Below are 22,838 nucleotides of genomic sequence, written 5' to 3'. Positions count from 1 at the left end.
TCTTCCTCCGGTGGTTGCTCTGCGGATGCGTGGAACGGCGGCGAGGCTGGTCGATCGTAGCTGGCGGGTGGGCGTGTAGAAGGTCAGGCGGTTGTTGAGGTACTTGGGGCCCAGGTCGTGGAGGGCCTTGTGTGCGTGGGTGAGGAGTCTGAAAGTGATCCTCTTGCTGACGGGGAGCCAGTTCAGGTCTCAGGTGGCCAGATATGTGGCTGTGTCGGGGGATGTCCAGGACGAGTCGTGCGGAGGCATTCTGGATGCGTTGGAGTCTTTTCTGAAGTTTGGCTGTGGTTCCGGCGTAGAGGGTGTTTCCGTAGTCCAGTCGGCTGGTGACGAGTGCCTGGGTGACCGTCTTCCTGGTTTCTGTGGGGATCCATCGGAAGATCTTTCGGAGCATGCACAGGGTGTTAAAGCACGATGATGAGACGGCGTTGACTTGTCTGGTCATCGAGAGGGAGGAGTCCAGGATGAAGCCCAGGTTGCGTGCGTGGTCCGTTGGCTTGGGAGTGGTGCCCAGGGCAGGGGGCCACCAGGAGTCATCCCAGGCGGAGGGCGATGACCCCAGGATGAGGGCTTCCATCTTGTCTGAGTTCAGTTTCAGGCGGCTGTTCTTCATCCACTCGGCGACGTCTTTCATACCTTCGTGTAGGCTGGTTTTGGCGGCGGCGGGGTCGTTGGTGAGGGAGAGGATCAGCTGGGTGTCGTCGGCGTAGGAGATGATGTTGAGGTTGTGTTGGCGTGCAATGGCTGCGAGGGGGCTCATGTAGACGTTGAAGAGGGTGCGGCTGAGAGATGACCCCTGTGGTACGCCGCAGATTACTTCGGTGGCCTTGGATCTGAACAGGGAGAGGCGGACTCTCTGGGTTCTTCCGGCGAGGAACAAGATGATCCACTCCAGTGCCTTCTCTTGGATTCCGATGTTGCTGAGGCGCTGCACAAGGGTGCGGTGGCAGACAGTGTTCAACGCTGCGGAGAGGTCCAGGAGGATGAGGGCCGCTGTCTCCCCGTTGTCGAGCAGGGATCTGATGTCGTCAGTGGCTGCGATGAGGGCGGTCTCGGTGCTGTGGTTGGCTCGGAAACCGGACTGCGAGTGGTCAAGGGATCCATTCGTCTCGAGGAAGGCGGCAAGCTGTCTGTTAACAGTCTTTTCGATGACTTTGGCAGGAAAAGGGAGGAGCGAGATGGGGCGGAAGTTCTTGAGGGCGGTGGGGTCCGCTGTTGGTTTCTTCAGGAGGGCGCTAAGCTCGGCGTGCTTCCAGCTTTCCGGGAAGGTGGCGGTGTTGAAGGAGGCGTTGATGATGTACCGGAGTTGGGGTGCGATGATGTAGTCTGCTTTGTTGAAGATGTGGTGGGGGCAGGGGTTGGTTGGGGATCCGGAGTGGATGGTGTTCATCGTGCGGGTGGTGTCTTTGGTGCTGATAGGGGTCCAGGCGCAGAGGGTGGTGGGGGGGGGCGTTGGTTCGGTGGTTGGGTGCGTGGTTGGTGCACCGAAGCTGTTGTGTATTTCGGCGATCTTGCGGTGGAAGAACGAGGCGAGTGAGTCGCAGAGGTCTTGCGAGGGAGTGATGTTGTTTCCGGCGCTGGGGTTGGAGAGCTCTTTGATGATGCTGAAGAGTTCCTTGCTGTTGTGGGCATTGTTGTCCAGTCGTTCTTTGAATGCTATCTTCTTGGTGGTGCGGATCAGCTGGTGGTGTTTGCGGGTGGCGTGTTTGAGGGCAGTCATGTTGTGTGTGGTCTGGTCGTTGCTCCAGGCTTTCACGAGTGTGCGGCAGTTCTTCTTGGAGTTCTTAAGTTCGTCGGTGAACCAAGAGGCTTTCTTGCTGCCGTGTCTGCTGGGAGGGGTCTTCAGTGGTGCAAGGTCGTCTGCGCAGTTGGTGATCCACTGTGTGAGGTTGCTGGCTGCTTTGTTGGGGTCCGTTGTGCTGGCGGAAGGGTTCTGGCTGAGGGAGGTGGTGAGCTGGTCGGCGGTGATCTTGTTCCAGTTCCTGCGGGAAATCTGTTGCGGGTGGTGGTGGGTCGTGGTTCTTCTGAAGCTGAAGTGGACGCAGCTGTGGTCAGTCCAATGAAGTCCGGTGGAGTGGCTGAAGGCGATGTACTTGCTGGAGGAGAAGACTGGGTCAAGCGTGTGGCCGGCTTAGTGGGTGGGGGTGTTCACCAGTTGCTTGAGTCTGAGGTTGGTGAGGTTGTCCAGCAGGGTGGTGGTGTTGCTGTCCTTGTTGTTCTCCAGGTGGAAGTTGAGGTCCCCTAGGAGGATGTAGTCAGCAGAGGGGAGGGCGTGCGGGCTGATGAAGTCTGTGATGTCTTCGCTGAATTGTGTGCGTGGTCCCGGGGGTCTGTAGATGAGTGTGCCTCTGAGTGTGGTCTTTGGGTCGGTGTGTATCTGGAAGTGGAGGTGTTTGGCGGCGGTGAAGGTGTCGTCGGAGCTGGTCGTGATGCGGATGGCGTTCTTGTGTACGATGGCGATGCCTCCTCCAGTCTGGTTGACGCGGTCCCTCTGGGTGATCTTGTATCCGTCTGGGATGGTGATGGTGATGTCGGGCACTGAGGAGGCGTTCAGCCAGGTTTCCGTGAGGAAGGCGACGTCTGGTGATGTTGTGTCGAGCAGGTTCCAGAGTTCGACGGCGTGTCTGTGGACGGAGCAGGTGTTGAGTTGAGCAGGATGCACTTGAGGTGGTTGCTGCTGGTGCTTGGCGGGTGCGTTGCAGGTCCGGAGGCAGGTGAATTTGCAGGCTTGGCAGGTGAAGGGTTCGTGGGTGCGTTTCGGGGTGGCTCGGTAGCAGGCGGGGGTTCGGCCGGCATTGAGTGCGTTGAGGGTGGCGGTGTCGCAGGTCCGTCGTGTGGCCTGGCGTCGACGGGAGCCAGGGGTCCTGGCGCTGGGCGCGGTCCAGGCTCGGACGGGCTTGCCTTTGGCGCGCCTTCAGCGCACAATCGGCGCACCCGCTGCGCGCGTCTGCTACGCGCGTCCTCTGCGCGGTCGCTCTAGGGGCATCATAAATCAGAAGCCGGGAGGGAGGAGCAGCAGGGTGGCGGGAGCGGGGTGGCGAATGGGCTGGAGGGGGCGGGCTGCAGGGAGGCAGCGGTGGGAAGATCCGGGGTCGGGCGGCTCAGCGGCGGCTGGGTCGTCAGGAAGGGAGGCAGCAGTGCTTGGGGGCGACCTAGCCTGGTAAGGGGCTCAGCGGTCACTCCCTGGCACAGGAACAGGTCCCCTTTAAATCAGGAGCCGGGAGGGAGGAGCAGCAGGGTGGCGGGAGCGGGGTGGCGAATGGGCTGGAGGGGGGCGGGGCCGCAGGGAGGCAGCGGCGGGAAGATCCAGGGTCGGGCGGCTCAGCGGCAGCTGGATCGTCAGGAAGCGAGGCAGCAGTGCTTGGGGGCGACCTAGCCTGGTAAGAGGCTCAGCGGTCGATCCCTGGCACAGGAACAGGTCCCCTTTAAATCAGGAGCCGGGAGGGAAGAGCAGCAGGGTGGCGGGAGCGGGGTGGCGAATGGGCTTGAGGGGGGCGGGCCGCAGGGAGGCAGCGGCAGGAAGATCCGAGGTCGGGCGGCTCAGCGGCGGCTGGGTCGTCAGGAAGTGAGGCAGCAGTGCTTGTGGGCGACCTAGCCTGGTAAGAGGCTCAGCGGTCACGATCCATTCAGATCTGCAAGAGGAGCCACGTATAGGTTAACTTAAGTGAGGGACTCCAGAAAAAACCTGAGTGGCTGGTGATTTGTAGGGTTATATAGCAACTGTCTTAGTGCAGTCCTTTGGAAAGAAGTTGATCTAGTACAGGACCCTTCCAGTGATTTCTCCACCAGTGTATCATGTACATGTCAAAGGCTGTGGAGATGTCGAGGAGAATCAAAATGGCCACACCTCCTTCATTAAGAATCATCCATACAGCCCCCTCACATTCTGTGAAACTCCTTCAAGACAACCATACGTAGCACCCTCATTGTCCTTGAAAATCGACATACGCAGAGAAGCTCAACTGTTTGAGTCCACCATTTCCACTGATATAAAGGCACCGGAACGCCAAGATCACCAACACCCTTCCAGGGTGACACGTAGACAGCTGGCCACACTATGCAGCCAACTTAAAGCACACAGAATGAATTGGGTGGCGTGCTTGGTCCTTTATCAGACACAACACTTCTATGACACGGGAGACAAGGTGTGTACTATCCTAGCATGCAAACTCCACTCCCATCAAGCATAAGCTCACATACCTCACATCCAGTGATGGGACAGCACATGTGCGACTAGGGAACCAGAGAAAGTGTTTCACGAGTTCTACAAGGACATTTACCAGCCGGGGACAGAAACCCCCAAGACCTATAGACATACTTGTCCTCCTGCTAATGGGACCCCCTACATCCTACACATCAGGACCTCCTTAAGACCCCGATTGACCCCACTGAGATTTGCAAAGTACTCCAGACGCTACACACGGGAAAAAACCCGGAGTCCCGACAGCACCCCAGCTCACATTTTATAAAACCCTTCTGTCTTTGCTCCTGGATCACCTCACTCTGCTCTTCAAATCCTTTTTTGCAGCCACAACCTTGAACCCCACAATGTGTGAGGCAGAGCACATACTCATCCTAAAACCCAGGACTCAGTAGTTTCACCTCCTACCACCCTTTAGCTCTGTTAACCAGATGACAAGCTTTATGCTAAAGTCATGGCGCGCCGATTGGAACCCCTGCTACTGAGCCTGGTCAACCCTGAGCAAGTGGGGTTTATCCGCCATCAACAGGGAGTAGACCATTTTAGATTCCTGAAGCACCTGGTTGAAAAAGCATAGAAATATAATATCCCTTCCCTACGTCTCTCCCTAAATGCTGAGAAAGCATTTAACCTGATGCAAGTCCTACCCAAATTCACACTGGGGCACAAAATGATCGACAGGATCATGGTGGCCTATGCATCTCCCACTGCATACATATACCTCAATGCAGGGATTCCATTTGGCGGGGGAAGGGGTTGCCTCAAGGTATCCGTGTTTGTGGACAGTGTCCTGCTCACCATGAACGATCCAGCGGGCTTACTCCCAGCAGTGGTCCAGGCACTGAACAGCTTTGAGAAGGTCGCCGGTTTCAAAATCAACATAAGGAAATTCTGGGCCCTAAACCTCACCATCCTGGCAGACCACCTTAAGACTCCAGCTCCCTTCCCCTGGGCACCCAAATCTATCTGTTAATTAGGCATGGTCATCACACCCACCTCGAGAATTGGACTAAATCTAGCTGGCCGGCCCTACTATGCAGCAAGCAAGAGTACCTCAGGAGGTGGAGACCCTTTTACCTGTCTTGGCTGCGTTGCATCACCTTGTTCAGAATGAATGTACTGCCCATGGAACTTTACCTGTTCCAATCGCTCCCTACCCCAATGCCTGAGGTGAACAGTCAGACACTTCAAAGTAAGCTGCTCACCTTTAGCTGCGGGGGAGCAAACCACACATTTCGCATAAGCTGTGGCTACTCCCACACTATAGGGGAACTGGCCAACCCCAATTTAATCAAATATTACTGGGCGGCCCACATACACTATATCTTGGAATAGGTAGTCAGGGAGAAGGCGTGGCTGCATAGGGATTGCTAAGTAGCATGCAGGTAGCTATAGGACCAGGCCTGTCTGCCAAAACAGCACCGCCCTAAGAGAGCGTACATAGCCTTGCCCACCCGAGATGTCCTAGAGATTTGGGACCATGTGGCGAAAAAGAATGGGCTCACATCCTTCCACTCACCCAACACCCCCTCCTTGGCAACCCAGACTTCTCCTTGGCCTTCGACCCCAGACCATTCAGTACCCGATCAGGGCAGACTGTAGGACCCGCAATGACCTATCTAAGGGCTCCTCATCAAATCCTTCGAACAGTACAAGCAGGTTTTCCAGATCCCAAAAACCACATGCCTCCAGGACTGTCAGTTGTGGCATTGGGCCCTACATCCTGCAAACATACAAGCAGTGACGAGATCCCCGAATGGGGCCGGACTGGGAACCCAAAGCATCCCTGGCAATTCAGCCCCCCTCCCCGAAAAGGGGGGGGGCAGCGTGAAGCACTACTGCTTAACAAAACCGGCCCCCATCATATTGCTTTTGTTACTGAAGGCCAATATTGCAGCACTGCAAAACCGGCCTCCAGTAACAAAACCGGTCCCCACCACTCTAAACTGACCCAACTCTTCCAGGCTACCAAGCAAATGCCCAATGCCCACTACGGCCAGTCTGGCCTTGTCCCACACCCCCATTTAAGAAACTCATCCAATCCTTCTCGGGCACTAAAAGCCTTTTCTCACACACTTAAGCTACCATATAGGACTCTAAACTTTGTTCCCCACACACATTCAAGACCTGCTGGGCTGGGCCTGTCATTCACTGATAAGCAATGAGACAGACTCTGGAGGGAGATCCCCAAAACCCACAGAGTTATTCCTCAAAGAGAAGCGGCTCTGAAGGTGATGTACCAATGGTACTTGACCCCAACAAGCTGTCCTCCATATATCCCAATGCTCCCAAAACATGCTGACTCTGCCACAAGGCGGTGGGCACTTTTTTACACATCTGGTGTTGCTGCTCAGTGATTCAAACTTGCTTGAAAGAAACCCTAGGACATATCAAGGGAGTTCTGGGTTACCCTCTCCCTCCTGATCCCTAGGCATGAAAGTCACCTCTCTCGAGGGCATGACACCTGCGGATTGGGCCCTAACGCGTCGCATGTTGACGCAGTCAAACCAATCCTAGCACTTTATTTGAAATTATCAGAACCCCCTCCACCTGCATCCTACTTCCATAAACTCTGGCAGATCCTGGCAATGGAACATCTAACCCACAAACTCTCCCACACAGAGATTTACCTACTGATGGCATCCCTTGATTGACTACCTCTCTTAATTAGACTACATGTACTTCCAGGCCCCACACCTTTAGGCGCTAAATTTATTACTAAACAACGCGCTCTCCCCATCCCTGTTCTACCCCCCCTGCTTCAATCTCCCATTCCTGTGTGTAATGCTGCCACCCTCTCTCCCCCGGGCTTCCTGGGTCTGGCTTTGTTTCACCCCCCGTGTTATTACCCTGCACAGGGGTGGGGTGACCTCCTCTCCTACATTGTTACTCTGGTGTATGCCCACCCGAGGATATTCACCATTGCTGCCTGGACACAGTTCTTGTATAGCTAAGTTGTATTATATGTTTGAGTGTTGCACACCCTGTTAAAAATTTGGAAAACCCAATAAAGAGATTATCAAAAAAAATAATACATACCTCATTTTGAAAGCATAGAGGGATTCACTAAGAGCATAAGGAGGAGTTAATTTCTTATTGGGTTAAAAAGTTCCTTCACCACTCAAAATATTCTGGGAAAAAATTACTAATGAGAATCCGATTGGCGTAGTACTGAGCATGCTCCAACTTAATTTCCTCTTCAGATGCTTTAAGAGCAGCCGCACATTAGACTTTTGCCTTTGGCATGTATCCTATGCTCTGTACCTTTTCTAATTGCTTACAGACAAAATTGGAAATTGCTACTGCTAGCTAGGTTATTTAAGGTGCAAGCTAACCGGATCAGTGAATTCCTGGGCTATGTACATCCAGGAATGTAATGTGTTATTCAAGCAAACAGTCATCCTGAACTATTTTGTGCTCACCTCTTATTTGATTGGAAACTCGTCACTAGAGGTAACCTTTTTTTTTTTTTAGTTTTATATAGCACAAACTAGACTAGAAGGTATCGGAGCGCTTTCCATGAGCACTAGTAGCGTTAGAAACACACATTCATTTGTGTTCAGCATGGAGAGATTGTGATTTGCCCAGAATCACAGACAATGAGTGTCCTTGCTGATACTCAAACCCGTTCCCCCAGCTTCGAGGTCGACCACCCTAGCAATGAGGCCACATCCTCTCCCCATGTGACCTTTGTACAGGAGCGACTCCTCCGCTAAGGTGGAGGTGCCGTCACCACACTGCTCTCACAGCAGGAAAAAGGCAAAATAAAATGAAAATAACATCATTATCATTTTATTTTTCGTAGCTACAGGGCTGGTTTAGTTTGGGGCGGGCGGTTAGAACCGCAAAGAGTGGTTTGGTGCACAATAAGTGAAAGACACACAGATGATAGATGGAATGCAGAGCAAATCAAACATTCACCTCCAGTCAATAAATCTGGGTTAAGTCCATGGTTCTTTTGCTCACCTGCCATCCCAGTTTATAGCAAGCCATATGCAAATCAATCTTGACCCTGTGCCTCATAGGAACAGTCCAGACCTAACTGCCAAGCCAGGTCCTCCCTGGACCGGAAATAAACATGGGACCGGTTTTGGGGCATGACCCCTCATCAGCCAGGCTAGCTTGAATCCAGTGGCACAGTGAGCCCGGGTCCCACACCTGGGCATACCCGGTGCACTTAGGGCGGGAAAGCAAAAGACAAACAGATGATAGATAATGGATGACACATGACGGTTTGGCTGGCAGTCTTGGGCTGGCCAAACAGTTCTGAGCATTTTGCGCTTTCTCACCGGACTGTAATACACAGCCTGGGTGGAAAACATGCACAAGCTTCCAGTCCCTGTCTTAGTGCTGACCACGGCGCTCAGACCAATAAAAACGCTTCATTGAAGGGTTGCGATTGGCTTAGAGAAACCTGGGTGCTTCCTGCTTCTGGGATTTGCCAGAAAGAGAAGCAACAGCAGAGGAGACACGGCAGCCGTGGGGAGGTGTTTTTAAAAAAATGTATTTTGTCCCTTCCGCCTCCTCATGCCCGCCATCCTGTTCCCAGCCAGGCGCCACAGACTTGATAGATGAAAACATTTTTATTGTGTTGCATGCAATGTGAACTAATAAAGACTTCAAACAAATGTAATCATTTATATGCTAAGCACCCTACAGTACTTATTATCATCATTATCCTAATCATTGCACTTAATCTTCAGTTGCTGCATGCACCTATCAATCAATCAAGCAATTTGTAGAACGCACTATATACCCGCAAGGGTCTCAAGGCGCTGAGAGGGGGGGAGGGGGTGCTGCTACTGTTCGAAAAGCCAGGTCTTGAGGAGTCTTCTGAATGTGTGCATGTCTTAGGTTTGCCGCAGGAGGATCGGGAGGGTGTTCCAGGTCTTGGTGGCGAGGAAGGAGAAAGATCGTCCGCCGGCTGTTGGTTGTTGAATGTGGGGGACCGTGGCAAGGGCGAGGCAGGCTGAGCGGAGCTAGCGGGTGGGGGTGTAGAAGCTGAGTCGGTTGTTGAGGTATGCTGGTCCAGGTTGCGTGCGTGGTCGGTGGGTGTCGGTGCTGTTCCCAACGTGGTCGGCCACCAGGAATCGTCCCAGGCTGAGGGGGTGGAGCGGAGGATGAGGACCTCCTTTTTGTACGAGTTCAGCTTCAGTCGGCTGATCCTCATCCATTCCGCGACGGCCTTCATTCCTTCGCGGAGGTTGGTTTTGGCGGCATGCTGGTCCTTGGTGTGGGAGACGATCAGCTGGGTGTTGTCAGCGTAGGAGATGATGTTGAGGTGGTGCTGGCGCGTGGGAGAGGGGGGCCATGTAGACATTGAATAGCGCCAGGCTGAGAGATGAGCCCTGGGGCACGCCGCAGATGATGTCGGTGGCTTCGTATCTGAAGGTTGGGAGGCGGATGCTCTGTGTTCTCCCGGAGAGGAAGGATGTGGTCCAGTCGAGGGCTTTCTATTGTATCCCGGCCTCTTGGAGACGTGTCTTTAGTGTGCAGTGGCAGACCGTGTTGAAGGCGGGAGACCAGTCCAGGAGGATGAGGGAATATGTCTCACCGTTGTCTAATTGCATCCTGATGTCGTCTGTGGCGGTGATGAGGGCTGTCTCGTGCTGTGGTTTCTTCGGAAACCGGACTGGGAGGGGTCCAGGATGCTGTTTTCTTTGAGGTATCGGGTTAGTTGCGTGTTGACGACTTTCTCGATGACCTTCGCTGGGAACAGAAGTAGAGAGATGGGCTGGAAGTTCTTGAGTTCCTTGGGGTCCGCTTTGGGCTTCTTGAAGAGGGTGTTGATCTCGGCATGCTTCCAGCTTTCCGGAGTAGCTGTTGGGTGCGATAGTGTGTGGTGGCTTTCTTGACGGTGAAGTGGATGCAGTGGTGATCCGGCCAGTGGAGTTCGGTGGTGTGGTTGAAGGAGACGTGGTTGATTGTGGAGAAGATGGGGTCCAGCGGGTGGCCTGCGGTGTGGGTGGGTGCGGTGACCAGTTGTCTGAGTCCGAAGTTGGCGAGGTTGTTGATCAGTGAGGCTGAGTTGGTGTTGTTGTTGTTCTCGAAGTGGAAGTTGAGGTCCCTTATCTGAAGCATACGATTGCAGTTATGGAAGGTCGTGGAGAAATTGCAGACTGAAGAAAAATAGAAACTATTAGTGGAACATCTCAGATTGTGAGGATTGCTGATGGATATACATCTGAAGCCTCAATATAACCATGTCTACCCACATACTATATCCCAATAAACATCAGGAATATTTATCTGTACATATGTGCCTCCCACCTTCGAAATACCACACCCCATCCTAAGAACATTGAAACAAGGCAAAAAGAAAATTGCAACCTAATACCCTCTGCACACTATCAGTGACATTCATTGGGGATTAAACTTCAACTCATGACACAGTGACATCACAACTGTTGTGCACACTATATACTATGATCTAAGGAAAGACCTTAAAATGCATTTCCCTATTCATCCTCACCAATATCTTCGAATCCCAGAGGCTGAAATATTGTTGCATCTTCTCAAAAAATTACTTGGCATGCTAACCATTAACTTTTACGTGAACTCAATGCTAAAAATTCGAGCAAATTACTCAAGTCTTCTGAAATTTTACTGAAGCTTGTACAAGTCAAAAGAAACCCCTTTGAACCTGTTGTGACCCCAAATAGACTCTATCTAATACCTTTGATATCATAGACGACATACCTTCACCCTCATTTCATCTTCATTCTTGTTACATACACCTTGCAGGTTCCATACAACAAACCAACAATGTTTCGAAATTGATAAACCTCATTATTCGGCCTCCTAGGCATACCCACATCACTAATTCATCCCATTCTGTAATACCTTATCAACTAAAACATTAGGAGCACTCCTATTGCTCCCTTTATTGAACCTGACACCAATACCAAATCCTACTAATGCCCTGATGAATGTCCTGTGCTATGCCAGATCAATTGTTAAAAATCAATTAATGCCTCTGATCTCATTCTAAATCATAACTTCCATATATTGACCACCTCTGAGATGTGTTCCAACCCTGGTTCTTTGCCTGACATGATCAATCTCTTCTCCCTTTTAGCTACGAAATCCAAATCAAGAATAGGAAAATGGGTAGAGTAAGCAGGGTTTCCTTGGCCTCCAATTCAGTAAGTAACAGAGATAAGATCCCATCATATGATTCCTCAGAGTCCCTTCTATGCAAGGTGGTCACCCGTCCTACCATATATGTTCATTGGTCCACCATCGGATATTGCCATTACCTTCCTGAGCCAGTGCTGTCATCTTATTTAAACCTTTCTACCATTATACAAGTTTGATGGCTTCCATCAGCTGTTCTCAACTTCTGCTTGCAGATGTCTACAGTCTATCCAAAGCAGTGATTCAGTCACCCTACTCTGTGTAATTGATACATAGTGCTCAGAGGTTAATGCAAAGTGGTTTGTAGTGCATTAAGACCCTCCAATCCAAAATAAAATAAGACCGTACCACAAAAAAATAGGATATGGAGCCACTATACTGCAGATTGGGGAACTGCTGCTGGAACTAGAGTACTCACAAGACTGTATAGAAAGAATTCACCAGCCGTCTGTGAAGTGGATGCATTCCCTAAAAATCCAGTGAGGGACAATACAGGAAGGGCACTGTGAGCACTAAGATGCAGCAGCAACCTCGGCTTGCCTCTTCACCTTGAGCATGAACATGTATACTCGACTGGAATTCTGTTATAATAAGGTAAGGTGAAATATGGGACTCTGCATCAAAACTTTGTAGGGAATCATGTAAAGGCATAGCAAATGTGAACTCAGGGTCTTTCTGCTGTTTTTCTTCCCTTTAAGCATTTTCATACCCAGGCCGGAGTGAATAGATTTTACACTTGTGTGTAGAACATAGCAGGATAACCTTTAAAATACAGGGACCCACTGCATACACAGTAGGACTGAACTCGGGGAAGTCAAACCACTGTCCCATGTAAAGCTGTAATAGTGTACCCTGCCCAGAGTCAGTAAGGTGTCCCCCGCCCCCACCCCCCAAATCTGCAGGGTCAAGACCCTGATATCCAGCTAGACACACCAACCCAGGGGTTCTAGGCCCCACTATATCCTGTTTAACGTAGGTGTGAAAGGGGGTCTATATCTTTTGTATTGGGGCATGGTCTGTCTCAGAATAGCGGTGAACCTTTCCATCGCATGAACTGTCCAAACTTTAGTCCACTACATGCCCAATGTCGGTAGTGCAGGGCTTTGTCATCTCTGTGCTACCACTAACCATGCCACCAACAGCAATTGGATCAACAGTTTAGTCCTGGGTGAGGAAAGAGGGTGCAATCGTCAGTCTGGCCTTGCCAAGATATCAGCGGTGACATTGGCACTGACACATTTGTAATCTCTTTGATAGTCATGTATACAAAGAACGGTAGTGGTGTTTCCAAAGAGTTGGGAAAGAACTGCACATACACTAATACTAGTAAAGTCAGAAATAGTACTGGACAGTCAATAGGATCTTTCTCAATATCAAAGACGGAGTGCTACATGGACCAATATCCCCCACTACCAGGAAGGAACACAACTTATCAAGCCAAAGGATTGACAAATAAACATATAGACAAAAATGGTCAAGAGAGCACAATCCTACAATGCAAGTATGTACAAGACTAATGCAATGTAAAGTCTAGACAACAGTAAATCCAGGTGAGGTCAGCAAATTCTCATAATGTGCAGGACAAATAGATGGATAGAGTTCATGTTTTATATCATCTTTTCCTTTTATTGATTCTTAAAAGTGGTTTTCCAAATGATAAAACAGCCGACACGTGTTTCGTCCGTAATATGAATTAGTACAGGGACTTTTTCAAAGGCTAATGAAGAAAACTATTGCAGCATGTATATTGCCGAATCACGTGGAAGATGCTGTTAAATTGGAACTCCGGACAAAACCACAATCCAAGTTGCCTGAAAGGGTAGATCGAAAGTACACAGCTGGATGAATATCAGAAGGGGTTTCTCACCATTGGTTCTAGAATGTAAGTGTTATGGACTTGTCCTGATGAAACCCACGCAACTTACACCACAAAATTAGTTGGTAAACCGATTTAAGGAGACTCAATGATTAGCTAAGTTATTTCCACAATCGGGCAAGAGGAGTATAAATGGAACAGGGTGAACTGCCGCAAACGTCCTGGTCAAATTATTTCAAAACGTAGTGGTAGCACCAATCATAAGTCACAATATAACTGTGAGGTGTATTGTAACACCAACATGCTAGAGAGACACCTCGAAAATGCGTGAGGCGTACAATAGGGTCTGGCACCACTTGATACTGGCTTACGGAGTGTCATTCTTGCAGGTTCACCATTTATTTTCCAGTTGTTTAGCTGAGATCTGGTGTGTGCCAGCTGGCTCGTTTGGTGGGTCTGTGTGTTTTGGCTGGTTTGGTAGGGGCAACTTGGTTGACAGCACTGGGGATCCTGGCGTTGAAATTCTGTATGTCTGGTCCAGGTTGGTGGTGATATTGGAAAGAGCGGTGTGAGGGCATTGGTCCATAGCTGCTGGGTTACGTTGGTCCAGTTGCGGTAGAGGGCGCTGTGTTAGTTGAGGGACGTGCGTGGCAGACCAGTGAGGGTAAAGTGTACGATGGAGTGGTCCGTCCAGGTGAGTTTGGAGTTGTAGCTGTATCCAATTCTGCTGCTAGACGTGAAGATGGGTTCTAGCATGTGCCCTGCTCTGTGTGTAGGGTCAGGGACAGTATGCTTGAGCCCGATGTTGTCTACTCTTTCCAGGAGGTCCGTGGTGTTGATGTTGGTGGGTGTCGTCCAAGTGGAAGTTGTGGTTTCCCAGGGAGACGTAATGTTCGGATTTGATGGCGGATGGGGTCGTTAATGCCTGTTCGTGTTCCTGGCGGTCTGTATGTGAGGGTGTCTTTGATTGTGGTTTTGGCATCTGCGTGGAGCTGGAATTTCATGTGTTCCATAGTCCGCATGGTGTCTTAGTTGTTGATGGTGCAGGTGATTGATTCATTTTGCACAATGCTGATGGTCCCACCGTCTCTGTTGGTGCGGTCTCAGTGTTTCATCTTGTAGAGACTGGGGGTTGCTGTGGCTGTCTTGGGCTGATGTGGGGGTGAGCCAGGTATCTGTGATGAAAGTCACATCAAGGGCAATGGTGGTGATGGTCTCCCAGATTTCAGAGTTGTTTTTGCAGAGCGATCTGGCATTCATCAGTAGGCAGTTGAGTTGGTCTGCTGGGATGTCGGCATCTGGGGTTGGCATGGTGTTCTATGAGGTGGTGAGCAGTGTGGGTGTGGCGGTGAAATGGCAGTGGATGCAGGTGTAGGGTCCTGCTTTAGAGCGTGGTGATGTGAGGCAGCTATTGTTGCATGCGGGGTCAAGGACACAGAGCTCTGAGGCTGAGTACCTATGGAAGTGCAGTGGGCTAGGGTTCCTGGTGCTAGGCGCGGTCCAGGCATGGATGGGTGCAGATTGGCTTCCCTTTGGCGCGCTGGCTGCGTGGCCGCATTTCAGCCTCCATTAAGTAGCCCTGAGAGATGGGAGGGCTGTCTGGGAGGCATGAAGGCCAGGGCTTGGGTGGCGGGTAAAAGACAGTGAAACTGAAAGGGACTGGCTGAGGGAGAAAGAAGAAACCAATGCAGGCAAAAGCAGAAAACAAAGTCTAATGACAGCGTATTACTTTGAGAATAGCACAGCAAACTAATGGATGGAGACGATATTAACTAATAGTATTAAACAGCAATAAATATTATCACACTGTGCAGAAAATCAGTAAAATGCAGCGTAGTAGTCAAACGAGGGATGGACCAGGACTCGAACTGAGGTGCCGAGTAGATGGAGGGCCGAGAACTGGCCTCTGTGCTACTGCAGTGGAGAACGGCGAACAATAACAAGCCAAGTGCTCGAAGGTCTGTGAGGGATGCAGTACATGAAGGATACAGTGCTGTGAAATGTGTGTGTTTAATACATGTGCTGAGTGTATGCATACTCCTAAAGAGTACAATACATGAGAGACTCAGGGTTCCATTTTGTGAGACCCAGGGTTGCATAGTGGTAGAGGAATCCTCCCAGACAGATTTGTGTATTTCTGCATTTCGGTAAGCTAGATGAGACAGACACACTGGAGAAGGTGGAGGTGGAGCTTAGCTTCAAACACAATAGAGCACACTTCACATGGTGCGGTTTGATTCAGAGAGAGGTCACAAGGAAGGGGTCTGAACACATCTCAGGAAGGAGATGGAACTGATAAAAGAATCAAGTAGAGTAGGAATGAGGCCCTGGAGTAACCTTTTAATACACATATCACTCTGGCTGACATCAGGTGTGAACTCTAGTCACTCCCATGGCCTTTGTTGTAGGGATATCAGCTTTGGAGACGCTACTTCTGTTATAGACTGATTTCTGGAGTAGGAGAGGGCAGAGGAGTGGGCACTTCAAATGGAAGCAGAACTACAACATTAACCTCAAGACTCGGACTCCGAACCACATTTGGTGCCTGGAAATGGACTATACGAGGGGGAGCTGGGACCCCAAAAATGTTCAACTGTCAAGCAGCCAGGCAGTGCAAGGAGAAGAAGCTTTTCAAGACTTCTACTTGTGACCAGCACTGAGGGTCAAGACCTGCTAGTCTTCCAGCTAGGTGAGTGGACTTCACCCAGGGAATTCAAGACCACCTGCCTTGGAGCCTGGAGCACCCTCACATGTCTACATGCCAAGACCAGTGTTCCCTGTGAGGAAGAGGAGAGCGTTGGAGGGAGGGATTTCCAGTGGGGGATCCTGCCAAGTGGACTCCCTTTGCCAAGTGTGAGGAGATAGCTGCTGCACTGATCAGGTTGTTGCCCATGTTCAGAAAAAAGTCAGCGACCCTTATATACAAGAGGAGGGCTGCTGTTAAGTGAGCTGTTGACATCACTGTGCCAATCAAGTTATCGCCCTTGTGCAGTGAGGAGTCAGCGACCTAGTGTGCCAGGAGGGGCCACTGTAAGCTGAACTGTAATTGTTGCTGTGATGATCGGCTGGAGCTTGTGTCCAATGAGGGATTGGTGGCCCTGTATGCCAGGATAGGCCACCATGGACAGGATGTTGTGCATAGTGGCCTGTGGACCGCACACTGTGGAGATCTGGTGACCGTGTATGTCAGGAGGGGCTGCTGTGAAAGAATCAACAGCTGAACAGGTCAAAGTCCGTGTGCAGTAGAGATAAGGCAATCATGTATGCCAGATGGAGTCACTGGAACTAGCACAAAGTGTGACCTGATCGGGATCACAGCAGTAGGAGTGAGGCGCAATTGGAACCTTTGCACTACTTCGCCACTGCCCTCCCCCACAACCATGGACAAACCAAAGACTTACTCTGCCAAAAGGAGCCTTGAAGAACCTCCAGTCACTGCGGTTGCACAACAGAGTCTGAGGAACTTGAGGACCGTCGAGCGTAACCAGCCGGGGCAGGGTGCAACCAACTCAACCTGAACCAGATGCTGCTCCTCCTGTGCTCGCAGATGGAACGCGTTCAGGAACTCAGGAAGTGAGAAGTCATCTGCAGTTCTTTAGAGTTATGCTTGAAACAACTTTATGGAAAGATTTCCTTCTGAAGTAGGCATTCTGAAGAACTGGACCACAGACAAAAACTTTCAAAAGCAATCTGAACACAGTCATCAAGTACAGTTACCTATAAAAAAATATTGTGTCTTAAAGCACTCAACTCCTCTCCTTTTACCATCTGCAAAGTCTAATATAGAGGGAGCTAGATGCTCAATGGATTCAACTGGCCTGTTCTAGGCAAGACTCCATGTTGGTAGCAACCAAGTTGAAGCCAGCTCCGTAGTGTTGGAGTGAACCTTAGATCTTCAGTTAGAGACTTTGTAATAATATTAGGATGTTTTTTTTGGGTGGGGGTTGGGACACCTCCTACACCTCTCACTAAAGGGCCTACAGTCAGCAGAAAAGACATAACTACTTATTGTCTTGAAACTCAGTGATTTACTAGGATCTTTGAACATTTCCTGCATAGATCCAGAGCACACACCACCACCTCTAAATGTTATGTCAACAAGCAAGATGGATGTGACTTCTTCTGCTGGAGGACATCCAGTGTCTCTGAAACCCACGCTGTGGACAGCATCAGTCTGAAGACCGCTCACCTACAGGGTGCTGAAAATGACCGGGCCGATGCCCTCAGCAGTATATGAGGAAACTATAAGTGGAAATTGCCTCTAGTGTATCTGCACACATATTTTGGGGGGGGGGGGGGGGCGGAATGTGATTTGCTTGCCATCAAAGACAACAACAATTTGTAGTTCTAATCCAGCAGGCATTGACAATCTGGCTTGAAGGGGGTTGAGGGGGAGGGGGCAGGGGCGGCTCTAGGCTGATGGCGGCCCTGGGCAGGGAGCGTAGGTAGGGGCCCCCCACCCCCCAGAGCTCAGGAAGGTGTTTGGAAGTGGAACAGAGCCGGAGGGGGGGCGGGTGGGTGCACTTATTATAAACTGATTTGGCATATTTTCGCAGCATTTTTACCTGTTTCCACTCCTGAAAGTTATCGGCAAGTTCACAATGGAAGCATGCAAATCATTCGCATTCTTCAGTGTGTACTGTTTATTGATATTTGATCACATGCAACACCCAGCCTATGATGGGCAATGATGATTAAGCCATGTGGATCTCTGAAAGAGACTACCACTTGAGAACTGTAGTTGCAATTACGTATTTTGTTTATCTTCCTGATGGTTGTTTTTGTTTCTTCAGTTGCAGAACCAAGAGACTGTAAAAACGATGCTGAAGAGAACAGAAACTGAGATTAGTGTCCGAGTTACAGATACGATGCGCAAACAAGAGGACCCTCTTCAGCGTCAGCGTGCTCTAGTGGAGGAGGAGCGGCTCAAATACTTGAATGAAGAAGAACTCATCACACAGCAGCTCAGGTGAGAGCAAACCTATCATGTGACAGTATCTCTATTCCAAAATTTACTGAACCTGGCCACGGAGGGTGTAGCCTTATGAGACCAGTGGGAACAGCGAACCTGGTATACTCGGTAAGGCACTGACTAGCTCTGGGTTCTGAGCTGCATATTAAACAATAGGGGGCTGAGGGAGGAGCCCTGAGGCACCCCAACCACACCAAAGCCGAGCCCAAAATTCCGTGAGGCATCGCAGCAGTATATCATGCGACACTGTGTAGAACGCGGCGCTCAGGTCTACCAAAATCAGCGCCGACGTTCAACCCTTATCAACGGCTGACCAGAGATGTTCCGTTACCGCCAGAAGTGCTGATTCCATGCTATGGCCCGGCCTAAAACCGTTCTGAGAGGAATCCAGAAGGTTATTGGCGGTCAGCTAGTCAGATAGAATAGAATTCACATAGGCCTTTGTGATCTTAGCTGCCCATGGAAGCAAGGAAAAAGGGCGGTGATTCTCTGGTCTGGCTGGATCAAGAGTCGGTTTCTTAAGTTGAGGCATCCCTTTGGCTTGTTTCCAGGCCCCGGGCACCACAGCCGTTCTGAGGGAATCATTTATCAACTGATTCAGGGGTGGTAGAATTGTCGACAACACTTTCTTAAATTGGGCAGGCTTAAGTGGGTCGGCAGGAGATCCTGACTTAATCCTGTAGCAGAGAGCAGAGAGTTGATCAGCCGTAATAGGCGGAAAAGTGTGGAGGGTGTTAGCCTGTTGGCAGCCGCGTGACTCCTGCGAGATTCTATAAGTGGTCTGGAAGGACCGAAAGATGGCGTTCACTTTTTCCACAAAAAAAGGGCAAGGTCCTCACACTGTTTATTGGACTTAATGGTTGACCCCACTGCGGTTTGTTTAGATTGCAGACTGGCAAGAATGGAAAATGTACTCTTAGAGGGATTAGTGCTCTCACGTATTTGATTGGAGATAAAAGCTGCACATGCCTGATATATGGCCTTATGGTAGCTTTTAATTGCTGCCCGATAGATGACTTTGGCCTTGGAGCAGAAATCTCTTCTCCAAATCCGTTCTAGTCTCTTGCACCCCTTACGCATATCAGCAAGTTCCGTCTTGAACCATGGTCGAGATTTGGTTTTGCGATTGGCTGAGTGCTTCATAGGGAGTAAGCTATCTAATGAGGGCTCTATCCACTTGGAGAATGCTCTATAAGCTTCATTGGAATCTTCAGCTAGATTCGGGCAAGTAGCCAAAAGACAAGCATCCAAATGTTCCCAATTTAGTTTGTGCCACGGCCATTTCCAAGTGTAAACCTGACCCTCAGTCCGAGCAGGAGTAACATCATGAAGGGACATTGAAACCAAAAAATGGTCTGTCCAACTTAACCTGATCGGTGTGTGCACTGTAATGTGGGATATATTAGTAAAAACTGGATCTAGTAAGTGCCCTGCAACATGAGTAGGGCCCACTACTAGCTGTACCAATTGGCAGGCTGCTAAATCGGCCGCAAAATTTGCCATATCAATGTTGCCCCAGTATTGGAACTTTCATAGATTCCCATGCTTTGTATCATTCCCCGTCGTCGGAATGGGAGCCTCGGTAAATAAAAAATACCATAGTAGTAAGCACAAAAGTGAAAAAAAGGCCTAGGCCTCATCTCATTTTGTAGCGTATCCACCTCTTTTTGTAAAAGAGTCCACATTCTTTCAATAACCAATCAGAGCAGCCTCACCACATAGAACCTTCCTGAGAGAGCCTCAGATTTTCTACTGCACGTTGTGCTAGGGAGTCTCCATTGAGCTCTGCTCAATTTTCTTCACTTTATCTCAAATTTACTTAATTTTTTCACTGTCTGACAAGGAAAAGAAGGCACTGTTTAGAGCTTGTGCTACCTTTTCGAAGAAGAGGCTGTTTGTGGAGGACAAAAATGAAGATTGTATATATTGTTTGTACCCGGACCACAATGCCACAGTGTGCAAGATGTGCAGGACCTTCTCAACTAAGACCTTGAGGGACAGAGAAGGCCGTCTACTGACCTGGTTACAAAAAATGAAGACTCGAGAGGGAGTTTTGTCTTCTGACAGTGAGGGCTCTTCTTTAACTGTGTCCTCGAGAAGATCAAAGAAGAGGGGTAGGTCTTCCCCTGCTAAGTCTACTGAGCCCCCTGTTAAGGCCTTGCTTGGGACCTCTGATAGGTCTGATAGGTATGCTTCACTAAAATCTCCTCACCGCGGTGAAAAGGAGATGCAGGGACAGCTTGAGGAGTCACATGCAGCAAAGAAAGCTAAGAAGGTAGTCTCTGGGTCTTCTCCACCTTCAGATAAAGGAAGGAATGGCAAAAAACCTTCTTCTGCTCCTCGGAACACTGCTTTGGACAAAAAACAGCATCTGTCGATGGCAAAAACTACAGGTACGTCGACGATTCCTGTCAGGAAAGACTTGTCTCTGAAAATAACCTCGTCGACAGGCTCGTCGACGATTGTATTGTATTGTAAGGGGTGCTTGTAAAGCGCACTGACACCGTGGGTTTCCTGGCGCTGGTTGGATGCAGAGGGAACAGAAAAACTTAGCTGGATTGAGGGAAAAGCCATGTTTTTAGGGATTTGCGGAAGAGAATGAGAGAATTAGAGGTTTTGAGAGAGAGGGGAAAAGAGTTCCAGAGTTTAGGGGCCAGGAATGCGAATCTCCGGCCTCCAGATCTGCAAAGTTTGATAGGGGGGATGGACAAAAGGTGGAGGTGAGAAGATCTCAGGTTACGTAATGGGCAGTAGAGCCTGATGAGGGATTTCAGAAAAACGGGACAGGAGCCAGATAGAGATTTAAAGGTAAGGCAGCCGATCTTAAAGGCTGCCCTCGAGATGACAGGGAGCCAGTGCAGTTTAAAGAGAAGGGGTTTGGCGGATTGCCATTTCGGAATCCCAAGGGCCAATCTCGCCGCTTGATTTTGAACAGATTGCAGTCTGGAGAAAGATGTTTTAGGCAGACCGTGGTAAATAGAGTTCGAAAAATCCAAGCGGGAGAGGACGAGGGCCATGATAACTTGCAGAAGGGCTTCAGGAGTGAGGAGATAAGCCACCTTCCTGATCCTGCGCAGCTGGAACATGCAGGAGGAGACCACCGTCCCCACTTGGGGCCCGAGAGAAAGGCCGGAGTCAATAGTGACCCCGAGACTCTTCACCGAGGCCACAGGGTTGGGAGGCGGGCCGAGTTCTGCTGGCCACAAGTGCGGACCCCAGTGGGTAGAGCTCCTGCCAGGGAGAAGGAGCTCCGTCTTTCCGGGGTTCAGTTTGAGCTGGTTTTGACACATCCACTGAAGGATGTGGGACATAGCTGCCTGGAAATTAGGAATAGCAGAGGGGGAATTGAGAGGAAAGATGAGTTGCAGGTCGTCCGCGTAATTAAAAACGGTGACGTCCCACTGCCTCAAAGAAAAAAGAAGGGGTCGAAGATAGAGGTTGAAGAGAAGAGGGGATAAAGAGGAGCCCTGGGGGACCCCACAGGGCGAGTGCTCCCTAGGGGCTCTGAAAGTGCCCAGACTGAGGGTCTGAGACCTCCCGGTCAGGAAGGATTTGACGAATGCCAGCGCCAGGCCCTGGATGCCAGCCTGCTCGACACGGTGGAGAAGGATGTTGTGGTCCACCGTGTCGAAAGCGGCTGACAGATCTAATAACACCAAGGCCTGGGGGGTACCCTTGTCGGCGCCGTCTCTCAAGGCATCCAGCACGGCCAAGATCACAGTCTCCGTAGAGTGGCCGGGTCTGAAGCCGGCCTGGTTGGCCTCGAGAAAGTTGGAACTCTCGATGAACTGTGAGAGACAGGCGGTGGCGTGGGCTTCCAGAATTTTGGAGAAGAAGGGCAAGAGGGAGATAGGGCGGTAGTTCGCCGGGACGGCGGGGTCAGCACCAGGCTTCTTCAGTAGAGGCACCAAAACGGCATCCTTGAAGGAGCTGGGCACCGTGCCGGAAGAAAGAGAGGAGTTCAGCAGGGGAAGGATGCAGTCGGGTAGAGAAAGGCAGATGTCGCGGAGTATGGAAGGGGGACAACAATCGTCTGGAGATCCAGACTTAGTACGGGAGGCCAATGTGGCCAAGGATGTGGGATCTAAAGGAGGAAACTGAGTGAGAGCGAGGGCATTATGGGGGGGAGAGACGAAACCAGCACCAGGTGGGGTGGCCGGGATGGTGTCCTTAATCAAAGCAATTTTCTGAATGAAAAAAGTACTTAGCGCATTGCAAGATTCCTGTGTGGGGGCCTGAGTCGGGAGCGTCCTGGGATCGGAGGTAAATTCGTTAAGAACTTTAAAAATCTCTTTGGACTTGCAGGGAGCCGAAAAGATTCTATCTGAGGCGTAAACTTTTTTGGCTGCGGAGATGGCTGATTTATACTTATTGCGCGCGGCCACATATACGTCTCTGCTAGACAAGCAATAGTCTCTCCTCCACTTGCGCTCTAATCGGCGAAGTTCCAAATGAAGGGTTTTGAGTTGGGGGGTAAACCATTTGTGGGAGTTGCTGTGTCGGGATCGGGGGAACTTAGTAAGGGGGGCAAAAATATCGCTGGCTGTCGTAAGCCAGTCAGAGATATGCCCGTAAAGCTCGTTAGTGCTTATATTGTTGGGAAGCAGGGGACGGGTGAGAGAGAGGTGAGATAGCAATTTAGAGGAATCGGCGGCTCTCCACTTGCGGGCGGTGCCACCCTCCCTCAAGGGGATCCTAATCTGGCCAACAGC

The 22,838-nt window shown here is 50.3% G+C and overlaps 1 protein-coding gene across 1 annotated transcript in view; it reads left to right on the top strand.

Annotated features, from left to right (window-relative positions):
* Nucleotides 1-22,838, top strand: part of SRCIN1 (SRC kinase signaling inhibitor 1) — a 922,972-nt gene that overhangs the window by 653,809 nt on the left and 246,325 nt on the right. The window contains exon 11 of the mRNA XM_086924314.1: nt 17,948-18,123. Within this exon, the coding sequence (XP_086780440.1) occupies nt 17,948-18,123 (176 nt within the window). The remainder of the gene's footprint in view (nt 1-17,947; nt 18,124-22,838) is intronic.

Source organism: Lissotriton vulgaris, chromosome 5, assembly GCF_964263255.1.
Source record: "Lissotriton vulgaris chromosome 5, aLisVul1.2, whole genome shotgun sequence".
NCBI classification, from domain to species: Eukaryota; Metazoa; Chordata; class Amphibia; order Caudata; family Salamandridae; genus Lissotriton; species Lissotriton vulgaris.
Note: the sequence above shows the minus strand (reverse complement) of the source record. Positions and strands in the feature narration are given on the sequence as shown.